Genomic DNA, 14,621 nt, shown 5'->3' with positions numbered 1-14,621 from the left:
CTTCAAAAAAGACATTGAAACTGTAGATGTCTTGAAGGCCTTTTGAGAGACTTTGTTTCAGAGGAGTTTTTGTTTTATATTAGCTGTAACTTGACTACAAAATAAAGAATGAAATGGATATTTTCTCAAATACTATGAACTATGTTGTTTATTGAGAATTAAGGCTGGCCTTTTCTTTGCTCTCTGTAGTGTTTCAGTGAATGTATTATGCGCTTTGAAACTAGTGGGTTCTAAACAGTGGCATGTTCAGGAAAATTCAGATGTGTTAAACATATTGGGGATATGTGTACTGTTTGATTACTTTGTAAAGGTGTTGGAACTCGGACCAAAACCAATTCAAAGATTGAAACATACATGGATTAAGTTAGTTAAAACTTGTGACAGTGATAAAGTTACTTGAATATGCCAGTACAAGAAAAGAATAGTTATAATAGCTAGTGATAATTTCAGTTAAACCACTCTAGTGCTAATTTGATAAAAACGAACGAAAGCCAAATAACATTTATGTTTTAGTTTTCAACACCACAGGATGGCGATCACATTTTTGTAGGATTTCTGTCATTGGTCTACGGCCACATCTGAATCGGGTGCTGTTGTGTAGGGTTTAGTACGGGAGCTGTATCTAGGCAAGTTGTGGCTTATTTTGTTTTGTTTTTATTTATATTCAAATTGAAAGATTTATCAAGTAGTTATTTATTATCTAGAAAAATATGTGGAATGTCACTTTTGATATAAAAGTACATGTATTTTCTTTCAAAATTGATAGATAATAGCAAAACAGCACTGTGTACCATCAAAATTCTCTCAGAGGATTTCTGATGAGTATTTAGACAGAATGTGGTAGTGAAATTATTTGATCCAGATTTTTGTTTTGTTTAGTTCTACATGATATGTTCTTCATTCATTATTGTTAGATGGTGGGTTTTTTTTTTGTGAATCAATGAAGATGGAATGTTACTCTTTCTGTGGATGTCTTTTTGTCGAGGACTACTCACTGTCAATTACTGCACATTGTTTTCAAAAGATGAAGAAAAACATATTTTCAAAAGATGAAGAAAAATATGTTGAGTATATATGAGGGGACATTTGAGAGCTTTTATGTTATGAGTGAGATATGAATTGTTTGTGAATGTACCAGAGAAGGTGGTACATTTGTGTAAAATTCATCGTTTGAAACTATCCATGGAAAGGTAGCATGCACTTTTGTATGAAGTGTAGTGTTTTGTGACTTTGAGTGAAGTGTAACACTTTGTGACTGTATGTGACAGTATTCACTAGTGCGTGAAATTTAATACTATTGTGAGTGCACAGTGTTCACTTTTACGTGGAGAGTGCAGTGTTTTGCGAGTATAAACAAAAATTTAGTCTTCACAGACGCCCCTTGTACAGTGTATACCATACTATTAGTAAAAGTACAGAGGAGTTATTCTGTATTGGGTATCAAGTTGTTTTCCTCCCAAGAATTAATGACCAAATGATGCTGTTTTTTTTTTTTTTTTTTTTTTTCACTGATTTTCGTTAGAGTGTTTGATAGTTTTGTTAGTGTGTGGTTTAGTGGAGAAAGTTTATTGTCCCTACAGAGTGCTGTAGTTTTAGCTGTGTGTGCATGAATTTAAGAAAAGTACTGAATTTTGCAATCTCTGTACTTTTCAAATGTTACTTTTTTTAAATGCATGTTTGATTATATATAATGTGTGCTGTGTAAATTTTATTGGTATTTTAGTAATGTAAATGTAACAATATTTTTTTGAAGAAAGACATGTAAGACTTTGTAAACTTTGGTAAAGATTAGTAGTTATTTATTATCTAGAAAAATTATGTGGAATGTCACTTTTGATATAAAAGTACATGTATTTTCTTTCAAAATTGATAGATAATAGCAAAACAGCACTTTGTACCATCATAAAATTCTCTCAGGGGATTTCTGATGTAGTATTAACGAGACAGAATGTGGTAGTGGAATTATTTGATCCAGATTTTGTTTTGTTTACAATTCTACAAACATATGTTCTTCATTCATTATTGTTAATGGTGGTTTTTTTTTTTTGTGAATCAATGAAGATGGAATGTTACTCTTTCTGTAGATGTCTTTTTGTCGAGGACTACTCACTGTCATTACTGCACATTGTTTTCAAAAGATTAGAACTTGGCAAGAAACGTATTTTTACCAAAAGATGAAGAAAAAATATGTTGAGTATATATATGAGGGGACATTTGAGAGTTTTATATTATGAGTGAGATATGAATTGTTTGTGAATGTACCAGAGAAGGTGGTACATTTGTGTAAAATTCATCGTTTGAAACTATCCATGGAAAGGTAGCATGCACTTTTGTATGAAGTGTAGTGTTTTGTGGCTTTGAGTGAAGTGTAACACTTTGTGACTGTATGTGACAGTATTCACTAGTGCGTGAAATTTAATACTTTGTGAGTATGTGAGTGCACAGTGTTCACTTTTACGTGGAAGAGTGCAAAAATGTTCTTGCGAGTATAATAAAATTAATCTTCACTGACGCCCCTAAAAAACAGTGTATGGACCATACTATTTTTGAAGTAAAAACCTTTCACAGAGGAGTTATTCTGTATGGGTATCAAGTTGTTTTCCTCCCAAGAATTAATGACCAAAATGATGCTGTTTTTTTTTTTTTTTTTTTTTCACTGATTTTCGTTAGAGTGTTTGATAGTTTTGTTAGTGTGTGGTTTAGTGGAGAAAGTTTATTGTCCCTACAGAGTGCTGTATTTTAGCTGTATGTTCATGAATTAAAAAAGTACTGAATTTGAAATCTCTGTACTTTTCAAATGTTACTTTTTTAAATGCATGTTTGATTATATAATGTGTGCTATTGTAAATTTTTTATTGGTTTTTTAGTAATGTAAATGTAACAATATTTTTTTGAAGAAAGACATGTAAGACTTTGTAACTTTTGGTAAAGATTATTAAAAAACTTTAATTGCATTCACTCCAGTCATTCTGATGTAAACTACAAGTTCTGTTTACAGCTGTCAAATTTATTTTCCTCTTGTAATGACCGGGGAATAAAATGGAACATAATTTCAAAAAAAAAAAAAAAAAAAAACTATATAAATATACATAGTAGCTATTCTGTATGAAACACTATCCCAGTATATTATCACATTCTCATCGATATAAAAAATTGTGTGATTTTACTTAATTAATCTACACAAGATTGAGAATCTTGTGTTGCTCTTGGAAGTGATCAAACATGTTCTTGCTATATACCGATAGTTCAAAACCTCATGTATTGGTAATTTTGATGATGATGATGATGATGAGGATTCATCTCACTGTAGATGTAAAAATCGATTTCATTGTAAGTTTATTTATACTTACATATTAATATGTACTAACCAAAATAACAGCTTTGGATTATAAATGAATACTTCATTTCATGTCAACCTTGTAAATTTATGTACAAAATTTAAGATCTACAGCATATTGCATATTCTGTCTTTGCATAGACCAGATTTTTCTGCTCTTGTGGGTAGGTTTCATTTGTGATGTCATTATTTCTCAGCTATTCTCAAGAAAACATGACATAATTAATACCTATCTGTAAGGGAGACAACTCTGTAACATGCTAAGTCGGAATCAATGCTGAAATTGCAGTTTATGTTGACATTTCTTGATTGTATAATGTGCATGATGTATTTTATTTTATCACAAATTATTCACGATTATTATTACATTCTATGTGGATGGCTTGAATTTTCCAAAAGTCAAAACAAATTATATACAGTTGGGATGAAGAGTTTGTTGTCAAGTTATACTGTTATACACTTTATTTTTGTGAGATAAAATTTTCATATAGTTTTTGCGAAGAACTAAATGAGAATTAAAACGGTTTGTGAATATAAAAGTTCTCAAAACTGGTTTGATATGGAAGTAAAATACTCTTTCATATGCTTGGTATGAAGGATGGGGATATACTTACACCCCTGGAGTCACTAAATTAGGTAATTAAGTTAACACATTAGGTGAAAATATCCTTATCCTTCATACCCGTGTATGAAAGAGTCTTATATTATTTTGTCCCACATTTGACAAGTCTGTTTTCAAACAAAATTTTTTTAGGGCGTTGCCATTGTTTTAGTTCAAGTTGAAGTACATAGAGCATTAATTTGATATTTTGCTTAAAACTTTTATGACTTGGTCCTTTCCATTGCCACCACAGGAAGATAAAAACAAGAAGGCGAGACAGTCCCTGAAGTGGCCAGTTTCTGAAGGATCCATCTTCAACAGTGCCGAGTCCCTCCTTATGTCACCAGAGACTCCGGTATGTCATAATAAGAAACTTTGGCCAATCAGGGTTCTCACTAAGTTTTTAAATAGATGGTTGAAAATTAATAATAGGTGGCTGGGGGCAGCAGGCGCTTATGGTGGCTAATACTTATTTCTGACAAAAATAGCCGGTTGTAAACAAGGAAATAGACGGCTGTTTTTGCCGGCAACCGGCTTTTAACGAGAACCCTGCCAATATTAATTTATATTTTATGGAGATTCTATGTTGAACGTGAACTTATTTTATAACTGCAGCATAGACTCAATGTTTCAGTGTATTATTTTTTAGGTCATCTGACCCAAAGGGTCAAGATGACCTAGTCAAGATGACCTATTGTCATCGGGCACTGCCCCTCGTTGTGCGCCGTGCGTAAACTTTTGCTTTAAATCGCTACTAGTCAAAAAGTTCTTAAAAGTTTTAACCAAATTTGGACAGGATGGGCGGGGCGAATAGGGGAAATTTTGGTTATTCTATAAAACTCTACTAGTCATAAAGTTCTCATTGGATTTTGCCCAAATTTGGTCAAAAACATCTTTGGGGGAATGTGAAGAGATTTTGTATAAATGATGGCTCTGATCCTCCTGGGGCCTGAGGGGCAGGGCCCAAAAGGGGAAATATAGGAAAATTCCTTCAAAAAGCTACTTGTCATAAAGTTCTCATTGAATTTTGACCAAATTAGGCCAGAAAAACATTCTAAGGGGAAAGGGAACAGATTTTGTATAAATAGTGACTCTGACCCCTGGGACCTGAGGGAGATGGGGGAAATAGAGGAAAATTCCTTTAAAACACTACTAGTCATAAAATTTTGAATGACTTTCAACCAGATATGGTCTAAAATATCTTTATGGGAAGGGGAACAAATTTTGTATAAATGGTAACTCTTACCCTCCAGGGGCGGGGAAATAGAGGAAAATTCCTTTAAAACACTACTAGTCATAAAGTTCTTTTTGGATTTTGACCAAATTTGGTCAGAAACATCCTTTAGGGAATGTGAACAAATTTTGTATCAATGATGGCTCTGTTAAAAGATAGTTACATCTGTGCTGACATTAAAAGAAGTTATTTTACAAACGTACATACCAGAATGTATAAGACTTTATCAGACAAGGCCATTAGATTCTAAAACAGTCTTAACTTTAAACTTAGCATATCATAGATGACGTTACAAACAGTTATAATAATTTTCATTGGCTGAATAAAGAAGATTCTTTCATTATCCTTGAGCCAGGAGTATGATTGGAATTTTAAATTTACAGCCAAGCTTAGAGAGCATCAAACACAACTCTGGGTTTGCTATTGAAGCTTGTCTTAATTAATTGTACTGTATAGATTAACCAAACTTTGACCTGATTCATAAAATTAAACAGGTTTAGTATTATTCCATCTATCACAAAATGTTGTGGTTCAATCAATGTATGTTATGTAACACTTTTATATGTTATTGTGGTAACTTTACATGAATAGTTTTAGTATTTAGTCCTTGACTCTTGATTTGTCCTCATTTTACTATCCAGAGTAAGTCCTTGATTGGAGACACCAGTATCCTGTTTTCTCCGCCCTGCATTAATTAATCTGTCCTTATTTTACTATCCAGAGTAAGTCCTTGATTGGAGACACCAGTATCCTGTTTTCCCTCCCCTCTATTTATTAATCTGTCCTCATTTTCCTATCCAGAGTAAGTCTTGATTGGAGACACCAGTATCCTGTTTTCCCTTCCCTACATTTATTAATCTGTCCTCATTTTACTATCCAGAGTAAGTCCTTGATTGGAGACACCAGTATCCTGTTTTCTTCACCCTACATTTATTAATCTGTCCTCATTTTACTATCCAGAGTAAGTCCTTGATTGGAGACACCAGTATCCTGTTTTCTCCGCCCTCCATTATCAAGGAGACACTGGCTGAGGAAATCATGGAAGATGTGTTTGCTGTCCCAAAATTTTCCAATCAGGAAAAGGCAAAGGAGGTGAGTTTTTATAAATATTTCTGTAAAAGGGGGGAAATCCAAACTTAGATAGAAGAGCTATGCTTGGATAGATATTCAAAAATAGAACATAAAGAAATTAATTTCTTTGCAAATGATTCTAGAAAAAGTTTTTTTTTCTATTCCAGATGCGCATTGGCAAGAAGTCTATAAAGCGAATAAAGTTCTCTGATAGTGCTTCTGTAAAGTCAATCGTTAAGGTAAGATTGAATAGCGTCCCCCTTTTTGACACCTCGATTTCAATTGCCCAGGCATATATAGAGACCAAAACTATACAAAAATGTATAGATTTCCAAAACAATTTCGTCCTATTAGCACCTTTTCATTCTTTTCAATTTGTATACGCCCTGAGCACTTATTAGGTCGAATACGGTAATTGTTAAACAGAACAGTAACATCTAATTTTAGAGAAATAATCTTGTATGCTATGACAGTCATGAAGTAAATGAGTATTTCATACTGAGATTTCTTCATAAGCGCCGCTACCCACCCAAAGATGTTGGATTTGAAGCTGCCTTCATTTTAACTTTAAAATAATTTTATCAATGATCTACATTTTGACCTTTGACCTATATCAAACATAGATTATTTATGTTTCTAATTTGATAAAAAAACTTTTAAATCTTTTTAACTTGTCTCCATAGAAACAAAGAATTCCTTACTGAAGGCATTTCAGATGTGAAATTCCATGTTTGATTTCTGACTTCTACTATTAAAAGAGAAATCTAATTCAAATATTTCAATTTTTCCTTTCAGCTTGATTCTGCATTTGAGCGAGTTGCATGTGGGAAGTCTGATGACCAGGTGGCAATGACAGATCTTGCTCGTCGTTTCCTTACTCAGAAAGGAGGCATGCTTTTAGCATAAAAAAGCTAGAGTTCAGCTGGTGCCTTTGTGACAATGGGTGTTGTAATTCTGTGATAAACTGACTTTGTACGGAAACGAGTAGAAGACTATGTACATGTCCTACTCTGTGAGGGATTCCTGCAATTTTGCATCTAACAGACTTGCATAAATGGCTTTTAAGTATTTAAAAACATGAAAAAAAAATATTGTACCTGAGTATTATATTCTGTTGTATAAAAATTGACAAATCATTACTGCTGCTTTAATTTGTTAACGCCATTGATACACATTTAAGTTAATGTATATAGAAACTCTTGTTTATCTACTTTGCCTGTAAAAGTAGACGATAGAGCCCTATATGGCAACTAGTTACTTTTTCTCCCTTACAATGTGGATGTTTATTTCAAAGACAAGGTACTGTGAAAACTAAAAAGATTCATATTTTCACTGTAGATTGAATAGTTTTTGGTGTGCATGTTTTTTTTAGTGCTATGTTATTGAGGAAAGTTCAGTTTCAGTGTCAAATTCGTACTTGTTCTTAATTTATTTTCTTTTGTTGTGATATGTGTTGCTGTCGTAAGAATACAAATTACGGAAAGAGTTAATGTAGTTTACAAAGTATCATTGTAAAACTACCATCTTTATTCAGTAATAAATTTGCACATTATAGATTTGAAAAGCATCTTTAAATACAATATATAAAGTCAAAATTCCTCATCTTGGAAGAATAACAGCGTTTGTTATAGGAGTAAATATATTTTATAAAAGAAGTACATATGCTTTAATACAGTTTCTGTTATTTTTAGAGAAAAAATGGTTAATTATAACAAGAATTGTGATGGAAATGTCCATCTGTTATCTCATTGAAAATTTAAAAGTTTTGAAATAAGAAAGTTTTGAAAAGTTTTTTTCATATTACTGAGTGCTCGCAGATAATTGTATCTTTGTTTTTTTCTTGGTAAAAGTTTAATATTGTTACTAGTTTAGTTGTGCATGCATGTGTAGAGAATTATTTTAAAAGTTGCATCAAAGTTTTAAGATTTTGACGTTATCATTAAAGAGCTGCCTGTTTATAAACTGATTTTGCATGGGAAATATTGGTCTTATGTTTAAACATGCTAAAAAATGTATCGTCCGATGAATTATTTCAAAATCTTGACATTCGTACTGTTGATCTGCCACCTAAACTCAAGTTATGAGTTTGAATTTGACATATTAACTCTTAGTTATTTGTTCATGTGAGGAAGTGATGCCACAAGTTTGAGAATGTAATATGAAAATGGTTTGAGAGAACAATGCTATTGTCTACAATAGAAGAGAATCTAACGATTAATACAGAATATAGTACAAGATCCTTATTCACCTCAATTAGGCTCATTGTACAATAATTAAATCATCCACATCTTGTCAAGAACTTGCAAAGAATTTTCATATTTTATAGTATGATAGATATTTTTACTACTATTCAAGTATTTTTGATTTGTATGTCAAATTGCTCAGATCAATTTTAAAAGACATTTTAAAAAGAAAAGAGGTAATTTTTGAGAAAATTATACATTTTTTTAACATCTATAGAAAAAACTGTTTTGTAACATTACCAAGTTGTAATACTTTTTTTCATCGTCAGTTTTGGAATTTGTGAAATCTTCAAAAAAGACATTGAAACTGTAGATGTCTTGAAGGCCTTTTGAGAGACTTTGTTTCAGAGGAGTTTTTGTTTTATATTAGCTGTAACTTGACTACAAAATAAAGAATGAAATGGATATTTTCTCAAATACTATGAACTATGTTGTTTATTGAGAATTAAGGCTGGCCTTTTCTTTGCTCTCTGTAGTGTTTCAGTGAATGTATTATGCGCTTTGAAACTAGTGGGTTCTCAACAGTGGCATGTTCAGGAAAATTCAGATGTTAAACATATTGGGGATATGTGTACGGTTTGATTACTTTGTAAAGGTGTTGGAACTGGGACCAAAACCAATTCAAAGATTGAAACATACATGGATTAAGTTAGTTAAAACTTGTGACAGTGATAAAGTTACTTGAATGTGCCAGTACAAGAAAAGAATAGTTATAATAGCTAGTGATAATTTCAGTTAAACCACTCTAGTGCTAATTTGATCAAAACGAACGAAAGCCAAATAACATTTATGTTTTAGTTTTCAACACCACGGGATGGTGATCACATTTTTGTAGGATTTCTGTCATTGGTCTACGGCCACATCTGAATCGGGTGATGTTGTGTAGGGTTTAGTACGGGAGCTGTATCTAGGCGAGTTGTGGCTTACTTTGTTTTGTTTTTATTTATATTCAGATTGAAAGATTTATCAAGTAGTTATTTATTATCTAGAAAAATATGTGGAATGTCACTTTTGATATAAAAGTACATGTATTTTCTTTCAAAATTGATAGATAATAGCAAAACAGCATGGTGTACCATCAAAATTCTCTCAGGGGATTTCTGATGAGTATTTAGACAGAATGTGGTAGTGAAATTATTTGATCCAGATTTTTGTTTTGTTTAGTTCTACAAACGATATGTTCTTCATTCATTATTGTTAGATGGTGGTTTTTTTTTGTGAATCAATGAAGATGGAATGTTACTCTTTCTGTAGATGTCTTTTTGTCGAGGACTACTCACTGTCAATTACTGCACATTGTTTTCAAAAGATGAAGAAAAACATATTTTCAAAAGATGAAGAAAAATATGTTGAGTATATATGAGGGGACATTTGAGAGTTTTATATTATGAGTGAGATATGAATTGTTTGTGAATGTACCAGAGAAGGTGGTACATTTGTGTAAAATTCATCGTTTGAAACTATCCATGGAAAGGTAGCATTCACTGTTGTATGAAGTGTAGTGTTTTGTGACTGTGTGAAGTGTAACACTTTGTGACTGTATGTGACAGTATTCACTAGTGCGTGAAATTTAATACTATGTGAGTGCACAGTGTTCACTTTTACGTGGAGAGTGCAGTGTTTTGCGAGTATAAGCAAAAATTTAATCTTCACTGACGCCCCTTGTACAGTGTATACCATACTATTAGTAAAAGTCACAGAGGAGTTATTCTGTATTGGGTATCAAGTTGTTTTCCTCCCAAGAATTAATGACCAAATGATGCTGTTTTTTGTTTTGTTTTTTTCACTGATTTTCATTAGAGTGTTTGATAGTTTTGTTAGTGTGTGGTTTAGTGGAGAAAGTTTATTGTCCCTACAGAGTGCTGTAGTTTTAGCTGTGTGTGCATGAATTTAAGAATAGTACTGAATTTTGCAATCTCTGTACTTTTCAAATGTTACTTTTTTAAATGCATGTTTGATTATATAATGTGTGCTGTGTAAATTTTATTGGTATTTTAGTAATGTAAATGTAACAATATTTTTTTGAAGAAAGACATGTAAGACTTTGTAACTTTTGGTAAAGATTATCAAAAAACTTTTATTGCAATCACTCCAGTCATTTTGATGTAAACTAAGTTCTGTTTACAGCTGTCAAATTTATTTTCCTCTTGTAATGACCGGGGAATAAAATCGAACATAATTTCAAAAAAAAAAAAAAAAAAAAACTATATAAATATACATAGTAGCTATTCTGTATGAAACACTATCCCAGTATATTATCACATTCTGATCAGTATAAAAAATTGTGTGATTTTACTGAATTTATCTAGACAAGATTGAGAATCTTGTGTTGCTCTTGGAAATGATCAAACATGTTCTTGCTATAATACCCGTTGTTCAAAACCTCATGTATTGGTAATTTTGATGATGATGATGATGATGAGGATTCATCTCACTGTAGATGTAAAAATCGATTTTTCATTGTAAGTTTATTTATACTTACATATTAATATGTACTAACCAAAATAACAGCTTTGGATTATAAATGAATTCTTCATTTCATGTCAACCTTGTAAATTTATGTACAAAATTTAAAATCTACAGCATATTGCATATTCTGTCTTTGCATAGACCAGAGTTTTCTGCTTTGTGTGTAGGTTTTATTTGTGACGTCATCATTTCTCAGCTATTCTCAAGAAAACATGACATACCCGGGTAATAATTAATACCTACCTGTAAGGGAGACAACTCTGTAACATGCAAAGGAGGAATCAATGCTAAAATTGCAGTTTATTTTGACATTTCTTGATTGTATAATGTGCATGATGTATTTTATTTTATCACAAATTATTCACGATTATAACTTATTTTCAAGATACCCTATTTTAGCTTTTGTATTTAGATGTTTTGTTTCTAGTTACTGTATATATTCATTTTCAGTAAAGGAATGCAGATTGTTAAGAAGATAAGAATGTATGTTTGATTCTTTCTCCATTTGTTTGATTTAATAATGGTTAAATTTTTGCTTTAATTTTTTGTTTTAATTTCTGTAATGAATGCTTCAGAATAACTGCCCTAGTATTAAACTGTATGTGTTGTTCTTCATATATCTTTAAAGAAATATCCAACCCGTTATTGTCGTTGATAAATATGCCAATACAGTAAAGGCTAAGCAGGCATGAAGGATGTGAAATTGTTTGTTAATTATTTTAAGTAGATATCTGATTTTTTCTTTCATGTTTACTTGGATTTTGTCAGTCTTTAGTGTTCATTATTAATAATATAAAAATGTGGATTTCTAATAAATATTGTATGAAATTTAAAGGGAAAAAAAAAATTTTTTGATGGATGTAGATATAAGGGAAATTAATCTGGAAGATACTTTTGGCTATATATGCATTACCGTCGTAGCAATGATCTGAAGTGTTGAATGAACTCAAAATAAAATGAAAACATTTCTCACCATCATATATTTTTTTCATACATTAAAATGAAAACAGTACAAATATTTCTGTAGAAATTTTAGTGTTATTTTAAGAATCCACATAGTATAACAATACCTTTCTTCCCCTGATAATTTAATTTTGAAAGATTTGTAATTTTGTGTTTGTTAAGAAAAAAAAGATATTTTGGCCGAAGTATCTGCCAAGTTGTTGATGTCGTAGAAGGACCTTACTGATGTTGTGTAGATTTAGAAAATAAAAATAAAGGAAACAAGAAAAACAAATCAATGTCTGTATTCATTTATTGTAACCAAATGAAGATATTGAATAGATATTTCATGTTGTCCAAAGTTTATTCTTATCTCAATGATGAGATTAGAAAGAAAATATTGGTGATATTTAGTATAATGGAGCTGAAGGATGGAAGCAGTGTTTTAATTACATTTACTAATATAATGCTAATTAGTTTATATTCATATCTATAAAAGTACATGTACCTAGTGCTTGACCTAATCCAGATATATATTGAAGACCATGCCAATATTTGGAAAAGTTTTTTCTAAATTTTAATTTACAGAGAAAGAGATTAAGCAGTTTTCAAAGTTACAAAATGTAGAGGAAGTATCTTCTTGATTTTACATTAGGTACTGGATGAGTGTACCTGATATACATGAAAACGTTACTTAAAGATGCTCCACCACTGACAAATGTTATTTTTTCACTACCAAAACAAGAGCAGAAGATTAAGTATTTTGCTTCAGTTACAAAAGTTACTTTACACCATTATACCATCATTGAAAAGTTTGGGCTTCTAATTTTAAAAATCTAAAGTTAAAAATATGAAAAATATTTAATTGCATCCCGAAAAAATTCTGTGGCACTATATCCTTTATGGAATGAAGTACTGAATATGCATTCGCCAAAAGCAAAATAAATTATCTTTTATTTTTTGTGTTAATTAGACATATATTAAAACCAATTATCATTTATACTCTGTCGTCGGTCGAGCATTTTTAAGTATTGTTTTAATACAAAACGATAGTTGTATGGATCTGAAATAACAATATGAGATGAAAAATGACAAAAAAATTAAAATAAAGGATAAATACTACAAACAGTGTGCCTCAGCTGTTGAGCGTCGAATCGCTTAGGTTGATATAATTCGGATCTCTTCTGACTTTATCATGTGGGCAATGCAAACGAGTTCCGAATGACAATATGGCGGCAAATTTGGGAAACTGGCAAGCTGAAATTGATGATATTTTACAGAAAGCACGTGGTGGAATTCTGAGAGGTTTTCAGGAAGCTTCAACAGATGAAGAACGAATCAGTTTTATTCTGTCTAGAGATTTAATGAAGTAAGTTTCGCTGTCAAAGACCGGCACTGGTCACCAGGGCATTTTCTGATAGCCCGTCGAGCCCCCTAACTTTCGATTTGTGTTGGGTATTCGACAAGGAGAAACGTGTGCATGTGACAATGTCAAAAGTTTCTCGTCGTTGAATATCTATAATCACATGTTAATTAAAAATAACTGACAAATAAAGATATGACGGAATTACCAAGACGCATGATATGATTATGATGATAAGATCATGTGTCATGACCGTTCTGTCAAATCTTTATTTTTCAGTTAATTCTTTATACTGAGTCGCAGGAACTCGCCTACCACATGTTTAGAATTTTGTGGGAGGACCTATGGGCTTTTACTGCCTTCAGATGTCAAATGCATACAAGACTATATAACACATGTCTAGCTGATTTCTTTTTCAGGTAGGGGGATCTTGATTTGGCTATTATGGTCTAAAAGTTCAAGTTGAACCGCTAATAATAGCTATATAAAGCTTTATTATATGACTGCTGCTTTTGCTGTATTTTGATTGGCCAATACATTTCTCAGAAGTATTCATCAACTGCAATATCAACCCCGAAATCGGCGGCAAAAAGCACGCGAGGTTACTGGACTGAGTCCAGATACCTCTCGCGAGTCCAGTAACCTGTGTCAAAAATAGATCGAGGAAAACTCCATTGAAATGTGACGTCATAATCACTTTTGACGTCAAGTCGTACCCAAATATAGCGTAACAGGAGTTTCCCTCATTCAATGACGTAGGGATAATCTATTTTGACGTCAATATCATAGTCGGCAACATATATGGCGGAAGGCAGCAAGTTTACTGCGATCAACGGTGACAACTGCAAACTTCAATTTATGGAAAACGTTCAAGAATGCCAGACGGGCTGCAGTTGATACAATATTCCAGTTCTACCAGTCTAAACCGTTAGCAAGAAGCATTTGGATATTTACAATATACTACATGTAATTGCTTTTGTAAACAGAAAGTTTGCAAATATCATCTTGTTAGGGCCCCGCATCGAGATGCGGGTGCCCTATAGTAATCAGGTTGTCCGTCTGTCTGTCCGTCCGTCCGTCTGTCCGTTTTTTTTCTTTTGCACATTAATGATGGAAGGGAGTGGAGTATTTTCCCCATATTTTACATGATGATTCCCCATCCATCCTAGATCTGCTTGGTAATTTTTCAGGCTGAAATTAAATTAAAAAATCGGCCATCTTGGATTTTAACATTTAAAAAAATCACAATGTTGTTGCTTTCTGACGTGTCAGTGTTCTAGTTTTTTGTAGTTTTAAAAGTCTTTTTGAAGAGCCGGGTTAATATCATGTAAGTGTCATATAATAAAACAGTTATCAACCTA

The 14,621-nt window shown here is 32.1% G+C and overlaps 2 protein-coding genes across 2 annotated transcripts in view; both read left to right on the top strand.

Moving 5' to 3' along the window:
- Positions 1–4,161: 4,161 nt before the first annotated feature.
- LOC138329870 (uncharacterized) lies at positions 4,162–12,192 on the top strand. The gene is made up of 4 exons (XM_069277160.1): positions 4,162–4,293; positions 6,133–6,264; positions 6,411–6,482; positions 7,039–12,192. Exons 1-4 carry the CDS (start codon positions 4,162–4,164, stop codon positions 7,147–7,149), a joined length of 447 nt encoding a protein of 148 aa, XP_069133261.1. The 3' UTR covers positions 7,150–12,192.
- Positions 12,193–13,093: 901 nt separating this feature from the next.
- Positions 13,094–14,621, top strand: part of LOC138329869 (SET and MYND domain-containing protein 4-like) — a 30,145-nt gene continuing 28,617 nt past the window's right edge. The window contains exon 1 of the mRNA XM_069277158.1: positions 13,094–13,266. Within this exon, the coding sequence (XP_069133259.1) occupies positions 13,127–13,266 (140 nt within the window). The 5' untranslated portion in view covers positions 13,094–13,126. The remainder of the gene's footprint in view (positions 13,267–14,621) is intronic.

Source organism: Argopecten irradians, chromosome 8 (assembly GCF_041381155.1).
Source record: "Argopecten irradians isolate NY chromosome 8, Ai_NY, whole genome shotgun sequence".
Lineage (NCBI taxonomy): Eukaryota > Metazoa > Mollusca > Bivalvia > Pectinida > Pectinidae > Argopecten > Argopecten irradians.
This window is presented reverse-complemented; position numbering and strand designations above follow the sequence as displayed.